The 14,345-nt window shown below is 43.3% G+C and overlaps 1 protein-coding gene across 2 annotated transcripts in view; it reads left to right on the top strand.

Moving 5' to 3' along the window:
* Positions 1 to 260: 260 nt before the first annotated feature.
* The window catches only part of MIB2 (mindbomb E3 ubiquitin protein ligase 2), a 26,195-nt gene continuing 12,110 nt past the window's right edge, over positions 261 to 14,345 (top strand). Inside the window, exons 1-7 of one of the 2 annotated variants that reach the window (XM_010015313.1) lie at positions 261 to 605; positions 1,062 to 1,233; positions 7,324 to 7,430; positions 9,428 to 9,622; positions 10,432 to 10,574; positions 12,266 to 12,373; positions 13,580 to 13,684. In XM_010015313.1, coding sequence (XP_010013615.1) covers positions 359 to 605; positions 1,062 to 1,233; positions 7,324 to 7,430; positions 9,428 to 9,622; positions 10,432 to 10,574; positions 12,266 to 12,373; positions 13,580 to 13,684 — 1,077 coding nt within the window. In that variant the 5' untranslated portion in view covers positions 261 to 358. The remainder of the gene's footprint in view (positions 606 to 1,061; positions 1,234 to 7,323; positions 7,431 to 9,427; positions 9,623 to 10,431; positions 10,575 to 12,265; positions 12,374 to 13,579; positions 13,685 to 14,345) is intronic. The other variant, XM_010015314.1, reaches the window with a different exon arrangement.

Consider the following 14,345-nt stretch of genomic DNA (forward strand, 5'->3'; position numbering starts at 1 on the left):
CCAAGGGCTGGAGTTTGGTGCAGATTTCTTGCCCAATTCTTTTCCTCATTCCCAGTGCTCTGGAATAAGTCTTTTGGCTATTACACAGATGTTTCTGTGCCTTGGAAGTTTGTGTATCTGTGCAAACACTGCAAGGATCCCTGTTTTGATAAAGTACAGATTGATCTACTCAGTAGGTCAGGCCTCTTCTATAGGCAGGTCATTCTGGGGGAAATGTGATGTGTTGAGTGGCATCACTTAATTGTATGTTGTCTTGTTAGGTGTGCTGACCATGCTGCTGCTGACTGTGTTGCTGCTGATACTGCCTGTCTCCAGGACCCTCTACGTGAAAGAACTGTAGGTCTCACTGTGCAGATCAATGGACGTGGACCCCTATGCCAGCATGCAGGTTGGGATGCGGGTAGTTCGTGGAGTGGACTGGAAGTGGGGCAACCAGGACAGTGGAGAAGGCAATGTTGGGACTGTAGTTGAGATTGGTCGGACAGGCAGCCCCACCACTCCAGACAAGACTGTGGTTGTGCAGTGGGATCAAGGCAACAGAACCAACTATCGGACTGGATTCCAAGGGGCTTACGACCTTCTTCTGTATGATAATGCACAAATAGGTGAGTATAGCATGGACAAGAAGCACAAAACTGGTGCTGTAAACCTATCTCCTCTAGCATATGCTTGCCTTACATGCTAGCTGGAATGTTAAGCCTTTGGCAGCTGCCTGTGAATTGATGCTGAGCAGTAGTGTACATTCAGCCAATTCATGGAATGAAATTCCTGTTTGCCTCTATGCAAAGGCTTTTCTTTCCTCTTTCTTTTTTGTCTGTAAGCCTAACAGTTTTGCTGACTGACATTCTTTTGGATTCTGGCATGGCTTTTAGGATCAGAGTCCATTAAGCTGGGAAATGGATAATTCATATTACACATCACTTGGTATTATATTACTGCATCATCTTCAGTACTCTCACAGTACATGATTTTGTTTCTTTAAAACATGCTGATGTAGTTCTTAAGATCCTGGTCAGCCTGGTTTCTCTGGATCTTCTATTCCTTTGCTTTTGTTCTCCTAGGTGTGCGTCACCCTAACATCATCTGTGACTGTTGCAAGAAGCATGGGATACGGGGAATGCGGTGGAAATGCAAAATGTGTTTTGACTATGACTTGTGCACACAGTGTTACATGAACAACAAGCATGATCTGTCCCACTCCTTCGAGCGCTACGAGACAGCGCACTCACAACCGTAAGTGATGCTGCAGGGGAAGTCCAGTGAATCCTGCTGGGATCTACAGTCACTGTTCTATCCTAGTGGTCTCCAAAATGGGGTGTGGATGCCTCAGGGGTTGATGATGTGCCAAAACATGGAGGTCTGTTCTCCTGTCCTGAGGAAGAACTGAAAAGCAGTCTCAAACAGGAGTTTAATTTCCACCTCCTAAGGTAGACATGAAGATGAGTCTTGTAATCCTCTTGCCTTTAGGAAAAATAACAGGAAATCAGCTCTTGTCACTGTCTCTTATTTCCCTCCCACCCCTCCCCTTGAGAACATCACTGTGCGTTGCATCCATCTGCAGAATGAAAAGTGTAATTACTTTGCTAAAGACAGTGGTGTTGGATTTGCAGCTGCTTTTCCTCCCATATGGGAAGCTCACAGTGAAGTTGATTACAACAGTTTTTGCCATTGTGGTTGAGCCAGAATTCTTGGTGCTAGCAAAGAGATAGATGTTGCTGTCCAGAGAATGCCCCCTCTAAGTGTTGAGGCTTGTGTTTATCCACCACATTAAGATGTGCTAATGTGACAAGCCAGCCAGATCCTATTGTGAAATGAGCTTTGTGATTTCATATCTAGATATAAAAATAATACATATATAAATGTTCTGATTTTAAAAAATAGTGAAACAAGGGGCATGGAAGGAGATCACCTTTGAACAATGCCACAGAGAAGATTTCGTTGGCATAACTGAGGTCTGAACTGTAAAGATACATTGCCGTAGGCAATGCAGCATCTTTTTGGAGAACAGAAATTGCATACTTATGACTCACTAGGACTATTACTTAAATCACCCATCTCAATTTTTTTACTTAATAAAATAGAAGAGAAAACCTTTGGCAGTTCCCTAAGGACCAAAAAAAAAGCTGTGTTTAAAAAGGCATGGTAACTGCTGTGTGGCTTTGGGTTTGCTTGAGATTTTGTTGCTACCTGCTGTTGTTTGAATGGCTGTGACACAGGATGAGTCCCCAGATTCTCTCATATCCTTCCTCTGGCAGGGAATGGGTATCTTCACAATGAGCCTCAAGTGCAGCAGTGTGTTGCTTTCAAGACTGCTCACTAATCCTAGGATTTAGGTGGCCTTAAGCCCAGACAGCCACTGCAGAGGGTTCCCAATCAGTTTTCTGAAGAGGCTTTGAAGACACCTTTACCTAAAGGTTATTTCAGGTCTTCAGTGACCTGAGTTTGAACCTCTGGTGGCAGGAAGTACTGAGTTTTTTATATTGTGCCATTTGAAGTCATCTCTTCCTGACATCTGCCAATTGCTGGTGTTTTTTATTGGTTTGGTTTGAATTTAATGGCTGTTTTGGGAGAGGCTCCCATCCTTAATTTAACAGAATGGATAGCTCAGTTTCACTGAAGACCTTCCTTTGCAGTTGTGTATCCATTCGCTAAATATATGCTTAGTAATTGGAAGGTAAATCAGTGTCTGTAAGCAGATTGCAAAGCAAAACTCATCAGGGTTATGTTAGGGCAGGAATAGCCAGGCACAATCATCAGCTCTGGGATAATCTTCCTCATGCGAAATATTAGCAGTATTATATTCAAGTGTAAAAATAGCAATGGCATTTCACAAGCATCCCTTTCTCAGGCATGATGCTAAGCTGAATTTCAGTAGGGGATGTGGTGCATTTTACCAGGCTCTTTTCTAGACTTCTCTCACCAATAAATCACAACCTTAACACTTGAAAAGGTCCTGTTTTGTTTCTGGAGAACAATGGAGTTGGAGGAGCCAGCAAAGCACACAGGGCAATGTTCTGTGTAGCCAAGCATAAGAAACACAAGTATTTTTTGGGTACATGTTGTGTTTTATACTGGAGTCAAAACAGTTTGCAGTTATTTTCAGCCATAATTCTTAAACCAACTCTGTCTACTCTAGTTACCAGTTGGATTTCTAAATCAGATACAGGAACAAGCGCATGATATCGTGTAGGTATGCATGTGCAACACAGATCCAGTCAAGGCAGCTTTGATAAGCCAGCATTCCATCTGTGACGGCTTCTACTGTAAGCCTGAACTAATACAGTAGCTGAGTGACAACTGCTGGTGTTTTACTACTAGGCAATAAAGAGGATGCAGGTTTATGTACTGTAGTAGTTTCTTCAACATCTGTTATTTATGCAATGTCGTTTAAGCTGCTAGACTAAGAAATGTTGGTGAGTAACATTTTGAACCAAATTTGTCTTGTGTGATGATGTGTTTGTTTGCTAACTTTTTGGAGAGGGGAAAAAAAAAGCACAGTAAATATTAATGAATTTATCATTATGAGTTTATTCTATTAATGAATGAGTATAATTGTACTTCTTAAAAAAGCCACCATGATTTGCTGGCAAAGTTACTTAATTTGCCTTCTTAAAAACCTACATAGATTGGAGAACACTAGGGCATATCCCCACACAAGGCTTCCCTTATTTAGTTTGGAGTATTCTGTTTGATTTGTGGAATTAGAGATTAAATTTCAGTGATGTATTTTTATCTTTATCTTTTCTGGAATTTCATGATGAAAACCGTAAGCAAGAGAAATCTTCTCTGAGAGCAGAGTTAGAAAACCTTCTGTCTGCACTAGGGTATTGAGCCTTCGGTGCACACACACACACATTTTAGTTCACATTTAGAAGCCTTGGTCTGAAGTCTTGCCCACTGTGGCTTTCCAAAACTGAGTCTGACACAGGTTAGCTTTGGAGGTTAGCAAAAAAGACAACAAGCATTTAGCTCAGCTCAGAGCTTGCAGTGTAAGCTATAAACATGCAGCAGGTTTTGTGAAGAACTGTGCCGGGGCGGGGAAGGGTAGAATTGACAATGGAAATTCTTGGTAAAGCCAGTTCCTGAAATAGGTTCCTGTGATCCTGATCCCTCGCTTACCAGCATCCTTGTCTTCGTCTGGTTCACACTTGAGCAATCAGCATCCGCCTGCCATCTGTCAGAATTTCCTTCCTTTATCCTTTGCTGGAAGTGCTTCAGTAAAAGCTTTGCTAGGGAGGATTAGAGAATCTAGAATCTCTTGCAGTGTTGAGGTTGGTTATACCTGTAGTTTCTGCAAGATACCTGTGTTGGCTGTTCTTGAGGTAGCCTGTGTAGATCTTTATGTATTCCAGGAGTTTGTACCCCCTGTAAGCTGAGATTCTAGTTTACAGCAGTGATTTTCTGAAGAGATTAACACAGTATTTACAGGCTGCTACTTTGCAGGGTGACCATCCCTTCAGCTTTCTAGTCCTGGTTGTTGTGCTTGTTTCTTCTACACTAAAGAGCTCTCCGTCTTATAAAATGTTAGGGGTGTGTGGTACAAAGGGGCTCTGCCTTCTGCAGCGCCTCAGATCATTGCTGCATGTTAAAAGAAGTCTCTCTTTAAACTCCAAATCAGTTGTTTTGGGTCTCAATATCTGTAAAGCATGGATGATGCTATTTTTCTAGCTGGCTGGAGCATAGGTCTCAGTGATGTGAAAGGCTATATGAGCACCTCGGTGAAATCTGAACACAGGCAGACTGTCCCCAGGGGGTGGTGTTCCATCATGCTGAGGAGAGATACAGCTTCGTTCTGTCCAGCACATGCTCCCAAGTGTTTTCTCCACTCTGTAGTAAGTTAATATCATTGGAATTTGTAGGGCAGAAATGGCTGCAGACTTTGGCTGTCATAATTAAAATTGTTATTAAAGGCAATACTGCAGTGATTAAATTTATCCCTGGGGTATTTTTGGAACACGCTGGTGACTTTGGTTGTTAGCCAGTATTTGGAGCAAAACATGTTGAATTAGATGAAAACTGAAGATGTGTTGGCTGAGGACATCTGGTTCTCACATCATTCTTTGGTGTTGCTGGTCAGCAGTGTGTGGTTTAACACAAGGTCAGTGTTTTTGTGAGGCTGGGGAAAGAAGGCACTTACAGTGTATTGCCTCCAGCATTTAGGTAGAATGGGAGATGGAGTTTCTTACACTTTCTTCTTTAAGGATCAGCTTTCTGAACTGGTCACCGTTGTTTTCCTGGTTTCTAGCCACAAATTTCACTCCGAGTGACAAGTTAATGTGAGAGCTGTTGAGATGGGAGATTGCTGCTGTTACATGATTCATACACAAAGGGAAATCATGCTGGAATATAACAGTGGTGGTTATTTTGCAGTTTAAACATCTTGCTGCTTTCTTTTACTGTCACTGAGAATCTTCGCATTGAAACCCCTTGTGAGAGTGGGGTTTGGAGGAGAGAAGTGTATTTTTATCACTTTGTCTCAGATGTACTAAGACATCTTTGATAAATTGTTAGAAAAGCATTCAATACAGTGAAAATAGCATGTTTTAGCTGAGTTGCTTCAGATGTAGCACACAAATCCATGCTGGGTTTTGTAGCTAGTTTATAGGGGATGACACTGTGATAAAATGAATGCTGATCAGTGTTTCTTTTTTAGCTGAGCTTTTTCCTGGCCCTCTTTCATTATCTTCTTTCAGAACAACTGCCAGCCTTGATGGTGTTTAAAACAGACAAAATCTCAGTCATTCAGAAAATGGTCTTCATCTTCCTCTTGTTGAGCTACAGTCTGGGTAACAAACATTCAGCTTTTACAAGAACATGTGTAAATAATTTCTCCCTCTTTTTAAGCACATTAGGTTGTAAAGCACAGGTAGGAGATCTGTTCCCAAGTTAAGGAAGGTAAAAGACTTAAGCATTTGATGGATAAGTAAACAGTAAGTTCAAGCATAAGCTTTTTATCCTTCTGAGTCTCCACCTTCTCTCTCTAGGTATTAGATGGAAAATAAATACAGCATTCTGAGGTCAGGCTTCCCCTCCCCTTCTCTGGGCTGGAGCAGCTGCTGAGCTTGGGTTTGCTCTGTCTGCTCTGGGCACTGCCAAGAGCCTGTCAGGAGGAGGTGCATGGATATGGGTATGGATTGTGGCACCTCTGCAGTCACCTGGCAAAGTGGATTGTACGTGGGTGAGCAACACAAAGAGGTCCATAAGGAATTTGGTGGCTTGTGAGACAGCTTTCTGCTAGGGAACAGGGAGTAGGAGCAGCACGCACAAAACCAGCAGAGGAACTGCTGTAACAATATGGGAATTGGAAGCTGCTTTAACAGGACATCAGACCCACTGTTTACTATCACGTAGGTATTTTCTCTTCTTTGTTCTTAAGCTGGGTCAGTGTGTGTGTCTGTGATGCAGACAGAAAGGTCTCTATTATCCTGGAAACAGTCTAGCCACAACACTGCTGCTCTAATCTGCTCTGCTTTTCAGCCAGTGAACTGGGCTGTGCAGTCTGCAGCTTAGGTTATGAAATGTGCTGAACTCCTTATTGAGTAGGAGACTGCCTGAGCCATTGATGCTTCCATGCTGTGTACATCTTAGTAACGTCCAGAAGTGCTGCCTTAAACTTAACAATGGGATGCAGGGGCAGCTGAGTGCCAGTTTTACTCTTCCAATGAAGTGATGTCAGACTTCCTGGAGTAATGACTTTCTCCTTCCTCCTGTGATTTGCCCCATCCTCTCAGAGGCTCTGGTTTTTAATTGAGTGAGACATATTAATTGACTTGGGTGTTGTATATGTTCAACTTCCTGAGTCAGCAGGATGCCATTCTGATGGTTAACAACATGAGGCTCCACCACAGCTCTGCTGCTTGTGTGTAGATTGTGTTTGTCTCCACAGACTCTCACTGAGGTGTGCCTGTTCCTCCTGCTCTCATGGCAGCCTCTCTCCCCAGATACCTGCATCTCACAGTTGAGAAAAACACGGAGCTTTTTTAGGTTCTGTAGCATGGATCTCACAATTTTCAATAACCTTTGAAGATAAACCTGGGTTGCCTTTAGCCCAGAATATTATTCACTAGTTGTTTTTCTGGCATCAGTGGAACCAGTGCCTAAATGTTCTGACCTTCCTGGGGGGGCCAGTTTTTAGGATCAAAGACCCTGTTTAACAATTTTATGGTTTTCTCTCACTTCTTACATGCTCTCCAGCTCTCAAGCCATGTTTTTCTGTATGTGAGCATGGTGCACTTGATCCTCACGTGACACACCTCAGTTGGAACGGAGCTTTATAAAGTGGGAATAGTAACAAATTCATTTGTTTTCTCTTTGTTTTTCCAGAGTCCTTGTGAGCCCTCGACAGAATTTGACTCGCATCACACTAAAAGGGACTTTCCAGGGGGCTAAAGTAGTGCGTGGCCCTGACTGGGAGTGGGGTAACCAGGATGGTAAGCTGCTTGTGAGATGTCCTATAAAACATACTTGTGACATAAACTGTGTGCATCCCATCTTCTCCTGAAAAAGATCCCATTCACAGCAGGAGCAGGGTTTGTCTGACTTGGTGTTCAGTGCTCTGTTTTCCCTTGGAGTTCTTTGGAGTATCCTTAATTGCATACTTTTAAGAACAGTTAAGAGAAATGATCTAGAAGGAGTGTTTCCCCTGGAGCTTTAATGAAGAGCTGCTTGCTGTGGTTGCTGGAGAATGGTTTCTGCTTTCTGTATGAATTGTAACTTCAGGCTGAAAATGCAAAGGGGAAAAAAAGCCTTTTCTGGAGCTGCTTTTGGGATAAATGGCTGACTTGAACTCACTGGTAACAATTTCTGTGTAGTGCTGCAGGGTGAGGGAGACTTTACTGTCCATTCCAGAGCCTTTTACAGCTTCTTCTTCCCTTTGACAATTACATTGTAAGTCCAAAGGTTTCCAGTGTTGTCTCCACCGTTTATTGGAGCTCTGGGTTTAGTGCAGGGCATATGGATACTTGCAGGGTCTGAGAGCCAAAGAAGCTTATGCTCAGTACAGCTTATCCATCCTTTTGAGATCAGATCAACATTTACATGTCTGAGACTTGTGTTGCTTACAATGATTGTGACCTGAAAGCAGTTACATGTGCAGGACAAGTGAGGAAGCATAAGATCAGCCACTCAGCTGGTCCCTAATGAGTACTGCCTTGTCTTTGATGGAGCTGCCCCCATCCACAGCCAGTTGCCCTTCTGAACTTAGCTTCCTGGTAGCACTAGCACATCAACTCTGTTTTCATTTAAGGAGCTAACATGTAGGAGTGGTAATAAATAACCTTGCAAACTGTGTTATAGGGTCCTGGTAAGTTTGTGTACTGATGGTGTGGGCTGCGTGTTTGGTAAGGGCAGTAGTAGCTATTTGAGAAATCTCATCAATGATGTTGCTTTTCAGCCACTTCAACCTTTTCACTAAATGGGTGTTTTTCCTTACTACCACTTCTCAAAGTCCAGACACTGTGGAAGTGGAAGCTAGTGCCCTTCTCAAAGAAAAGCACCTGACCAGGATGAGGGGGGAATATTACTTTTTGTTGTTGTTCAATCTAAATCCCTGCTGCAACAGACAAACATCAAGTTCTGTCACTTTTGTCATTAAGTTCTTGTGGTGCTAAGTTTCTGTCAGCATTAATTTGAGGCCAGTGATACCTACCAGGTTTCTCACAGACTGAAAGAGTGGGGAGAGGACAGCCATCTGCTACTACCTGTCCACGTTATTGTGGTCAAAGGAACACAGTGTTGTTGCAAGATCAGTGATTCCCATACTTGAACCTTGGCACTGCCCAGAGGCTCTCCCTTCCCATGGTCAGTAACTGCATATTGGGTGAATGCCCCACGTGCCCAGCCACATTTACCTTCTCACAAATACATGCTGCTGTTCTGGATGGTTCAGTAATACACTTCCTTGCTTGGGCAGGTGAAGAGAAGAACCAGAACTATCTTTACTTGGTGTTCCTCCACCTGGCCACTGTTGGGGAGAAATTAAAGATTTTTGGGTGGATTTTACAGCACTGCTGTGTTTTTATCTTGCCACAGCGTGGTGCCATGACTCTGTGCACTGTGTAGCTAGGCGGTGTTTCTGTACACTGAGGGGTGGCTGTTCCTACACAGAATTCATCTTTTCCATACTTGCATTCCAAAGTAAATGGCTGGCTGGCTTTCAGCGAGTTTAATGCAGAGATTCTGTCCTTTTTGGTCAAACTGAGTTGTCTTATGGTGTAATTTCCCTAATTAAAAAGGTGACTAAGATCTCTGCCTTCTGCAGATCAAGGTGAATCATGCAAGCTCTGAGGAAGTTGTGTAAGTTGCTGAATAATTTGAGGGTATTTTTGGTGTATTTCAGTAATTAATCCAGTGTCAGGTGAGTTTCTATGTGTTGGTGTCAGTGAAAATATAAACTGGACACTTTTTTCCCCACCCCTTTTTGCATCAGGAGGTGAAGGTAAAATTGGACGTGTGGTTGATATTCGTGGCTGGGATGTAGAGACTGGACGCAGTGTGGCCAGTGTAACGTGGTCTGATGGTACCACCAATGTCTACAGAGTTGGACACAAGGGAAAAGTGGACCTGAAATGTACTGTGGAGGCATCTGGTGGCTTTTACTACAAGGAGCATCTCCCAAAATTAGGTATGTAGAGACAAGTCTTCTGTTGAGAAATGGTGACAAAAGGGCAATGTCTGAGAAAGGAGCTCCCAAATACTTGTCCTGCAGGGATGTTAGGAAAAGAAATGGGAAAAGGTGATGTCTGGGTGGGCAACTTGCTGCAATTCACCTTTCTCTAATGACACTGAGGAAATGACTTGTGGTTTTGGACTTTTTTTACCAAGGTGTAATTTAGTTGTAATTTTTTGTAATGAGGTGCAGGGACCATCTTTTGCTCCCTGGGAAAACAGGGAGGTCTGTTCTTGAGTCTGCAGCAGCACAACGAAGTCTTTCTCATCCTTTTCTCTCCCTGAGCAGCTTGGCAAGAGTATAAGGGAAGGGTTGGATGGGGGGCTTATTTCCAGGGGAATGGCCTCTTGCTACACAGGAAGGCTAGAGGAGGGTGAAGCAAGCTATGTGGCTGCCTATGGAAGAGAACTTATTCTGGGTCCTTTGTGGGTATGCCTGCTCAACAATTGGTGTGGGTGACTGGATTGCTAAGAACAGCTCCTGGTGTCTGACATGACATGAGAGGCATCATTCAAAAGGCGTTCCCCTCTCTGGGAAGGACAGATTTGTGTCTTGTAAGGATTACCCCTGTCACTATGCAATGAGAGCTAACTCCTCTTGAGCTCCCTATATAGGTTGCCCCATGGAGTGTGTAGGGGATAGTCCACAACCACTCTGCCCCAGTTAAGCTTCTTAGTTTTAAACCCTTGTTACAAAGCCAAATGAGACACGAAGTGTGTTGTTGCATCCTGCATGTCTCCGGGTGGTGGTGTCCTTCTCTTTAGGAAAGCCAGCTGAACTGCAGCGGAAGGAGAGCACAGACAGGCACCCCTTCCAGCACGGGGACAAAGTGAAATGCCTGCTGGACATTGACATCTTGCGGGAGATGCAGGAGGGCCACGGTGGCTGGAATCCTAAAATGGCTGAGGTATGTTTCTGCTGGCTCCTGTTCTGCCAGTCATATAGCAGTCACTATCTCAGCCTACATAAGTAGGCACTGGCTAGGAAGTTAGCAGACCATCCTTGAGCAGCTCGTTACCTTCTACATCTATATGGTGTTGACTGAATCACAAATAGAAATTCTTTAGTGGTAGGACACTGGAGTTGGTTTTATTTTTAGGCTCAGGTAAATCTGTGTTGTATGAGAATTGCCTTGGGGAGCCCTGCGTAATTTCTAAGAGTCTATGATGGGTCAAAAGAGTTGCTCAAAAGGGCTTGGAAGCCAGTGTAAAACAATAATGACTGGTTTGTTTGTTTTTCAATGAGCCATGGATCTTTTCTGTGGCGTTCTGGAACCATTCCCTGTTTGGCTTCTTTTGTACTGTGTATTACTGCTAATGAAAGTTATGTGTTTTGTCAATAGTGGGCTCTGTCCCTGGCCAGGGCTAAAATTTCTCAGCCGATACAATGTTCTTGGAGCTTGGCCTGTTATCTTGGCTTTAGTTTGAAGAACCAACAGTTTGGTGTCACCTGTTATCTAGAATGCCCTCTGATAGCAGAGGAAGTAAAGACAGAAATGATGCTTATTACTGTAGGAGAGCATCTCAGGGGGTTGTGAATACTGGGGGTGTGCTTACATCCAGACAAAATAACAGCTAAATGAATAAATTTGCCATTTCAAAGGTTTGTGCTTTTTGTTTCTCCTTAAGTCAACTTTCTTGGTTTTTCATAGTCTACGGATACTGCCCCAAATAGATTAAATTACCTTGAAGAAGGCAGTATTGCTGTTACCCAGTAGATTTGCAAGACAAAGCCACATTTTGATGCTCACCAGTCCAGTAATAAGACCTATCTCTGAGCTTGTATTAGTAACTTGTATAAAAGTGGCTTTTTAGAGAGAGAGGGAAGTATGTAGCCACAAGTGACCCAAATGCCTGCTGCACTTGAGTCAGTAAATGAATAACCCGCAGGTCTGATTCTGAGGCAGCTGTCTGAAGCTTTGCTGTATGAAGAAATGCTATCAAATGATAAAGATACATTCTATATATATTCTAGCTAAAACCACCCTGTAGGTGAGCAGTCTCTTTGAAACCAGACTTTAAAATATCAAGACAAACTCTATCATTTCAGTTTCAATGTGGAAATCTGTTAACTGAGCATCAGCCTCTTTTAGCCTGGCAGGCAGGGACTCGCCAGGTACTTTTTGTCTCCTTCAATACTCTCAAGGACCTGTCAGAATCACAGCTATAGAATACTGCACTACACAACTATACCTTGTTTTCTGTAGTCTCCTCTACCATGCCCCCTTTTTTGTCTTCTCAAAGCATGCCTTGCTGGTATTAGACTGCAGAACAATGTTGTAATCTCTGCCCAGCTTTGTCACTTGGAAAGAGGAGGACAATTTGTGCTGCATTTTCAAGGGTTTTCACACTTTGTATTCCTATCACTCTCCTCCCCCACTATACTGCTATTTTTGAGGGGCTTCTTAAGCAGCTTTTCCCTCCTTTTGCAGAAAAACAATGACTGCATCTCATTTTCAGCAGGTTTGGGAGAACTGTTAGTCTGCAATTGGAAATGATGGGTAATTTAGCCATCCATGCTTGCTTTCCCCACTATTAAGCCATTTGATTTATTTAGGGGGTTTCCCCTACTTTTTTTTCTTTTTCCCCCTATCAAAAGTTCATTGGCCAGACAGGGACTGTGCACAGAATCACGGACAGAGGGGACGTGCGGGTCCAGTTCAACAGTGAAACCCGCTGGACTTTCCATCCTGGAGCTCTGACTAAGGTAGGTGCTGGTAGGTGAGCTTGGCCACAACTGGAAATGCTGCAGGGAGTAGCTGTCAGTCTAACCTCCTGTGTTTGAGACACTTGTCCTAGCAAAAGCTGCAGAAATAAACTGGTGTTCTAAAAGCAGTAGCTCTAGGCAGAATTTCCTGCAAGCCATCAGAGCTAAGACAGATGGTTGCAGACAGTGGAGTTGGACTATTGGGCTGTCCAGTTTTATGAACCTTTGCATTTCAGATGTTGTAAGTTCTTAAGGTAAATTCCATTTCTGAATTTCAGCTTCTTTGATAAGAATGGTAACAGTAGACCTACAGTAGCTCATCCTTCTGCAGCTACCTTTCATCTGTGATGAACCTACTTCTGCATCATTTCCATTTGATTTTCTTCCTTGTTCTTGTGTCTTCATGTTCTTCTCCTTTTTGCATCTTTCTTTGTCTTGCTTCTCTCTGATTCTTCTGGATGACCTGAGTCTTTAATCCAGCCCTTCTAATTTTGTGTCTGCATTTCTAAAGCTTGTGGTTCTGGCCTTCCCCAGAGGTTTCAGGACTTGAGATATGGATGATTAGAAACAGGGCTAATAGTTACAGAAGCAGCTGCTGGAAGACAGAGTTCAGAAAGACCTGAACAAGATCACAACGCTAAAAGCTCCAACACCAGTGGACAATGCAGTGTCAGACTGTTTTGTGCAGAATTAGTCTGCTCTGAAAAGTATGTTTTGACGGTGCTCCCTTCTTAGCTCAGTGAACAGAGGGAGTATCTGCCAAATTACCAGTATAGATAAACTGTCTTTTCCCTTTCCTGTCTTAAATGACAAACAGATTTAACTTCCTTGGTAAAGTGAACTGAAGTCTCCAGTGCCAAGTCAGGTATTGTGGGGAAAGTTCTGTATGCGCTTGATACTGTAATTCATTATAAATGGTTTGAAGAAGAAAGAAAAGAACAAAAAAAGTTCTGTCCCAAATTATTTCCCTACTTAAATGTGCACTTGGCTTTAAACAGAAATACCCAGTCCTGGGGCTACATTTGTTTTGCAGGGCTGTGGTTACAGATTTCTTGGTACTTAAGTTTTGTAATGTCTTGGTGGTTGAGTCAATGGGCTTCTCGTTTGGTTGGGTTTCTGAGGGTGGGGGTGATGTGGAGGGGCTGATGGCTATTTTTTTTTTCTGGCTTCATCCCCCAAAAGCTTATGACTTTCTTTTTCTTGTAGCTCAACACCTTTTGGGTTGGTGATGTTGTCCGAGTGATAGATGATATGGAAACAGTGAAGCGATTCCAACCTGGTCATGGGGAGTGGACAGATGAAATGGCACCTGTGAGTGCGCGCCAGTTCCAGGACAGTCCAGTAACTTCCTGAGTCTTCCCAAGCAATTAGTAACAGTGACTGGGCTTGCATTGCCTTCCAGCATTCCTGGTGGTCAGTGAGCACAGACCTCTCCAGGACTGCTGAGGCCTTGCAAAATGAACGTTGCCTAGTGCTATTGCTGCAGTAATGCAATCCTATTGCAGCACCCAAAGCAAAGCGGGGAAATGGGGAATCTGACAGAGGATTTGGCTACCAGTAAGTCAGATAAGAAGTTTCACTAACCAAAGTAAATAAGTCCTCTTACACCATCCCTAATTCTCTGGAATGAGGCAGGAAAGTGTTCAAGTGGAGAAATGGTCTGATCAGACCAATATGCCTAAAAAGCAGAGTACAGGTGTCCTCTGATGCAGTTAAATGCGCAGAGGAACCCTTTCGTAGTTCCAGTTTTATCAGTCCTCTCAGTGTCCTTCAGACTATGTTAAGTTGTTTCACCACCTTCTTCTCCGGACATTTGTAATGAGTCTGGGAAACCCTTCCTTTGTAAAACCAGTAATAGAGAAACTCCTGAGAACCCTCTGGTGTCCTTGAATTGGGAGCTGTCTGCACGTGTGTCACTGTTCAGTGCTTCTTTTCACACAGCAGGAGTGCCGCCTGCGAAACCGCTCTTAGA

Source organism: Nestor notabilis, unplaced genomic scaffold (assembly GCF_000696875.1).
Source record: "Nestor notabilis isolate BGI_N333 unplaced genomic scaffold, ASM69687v1 scaffold29185, whole genome shotgun sequence".
In the NCBI taxonomy this organism is placed as follows: domain Eukaryota; kingdom Metazoa; phylum Chordata; class Aves; order Psittaciformes; family Psittacidae; genus Nestor; species Nestor notabilis.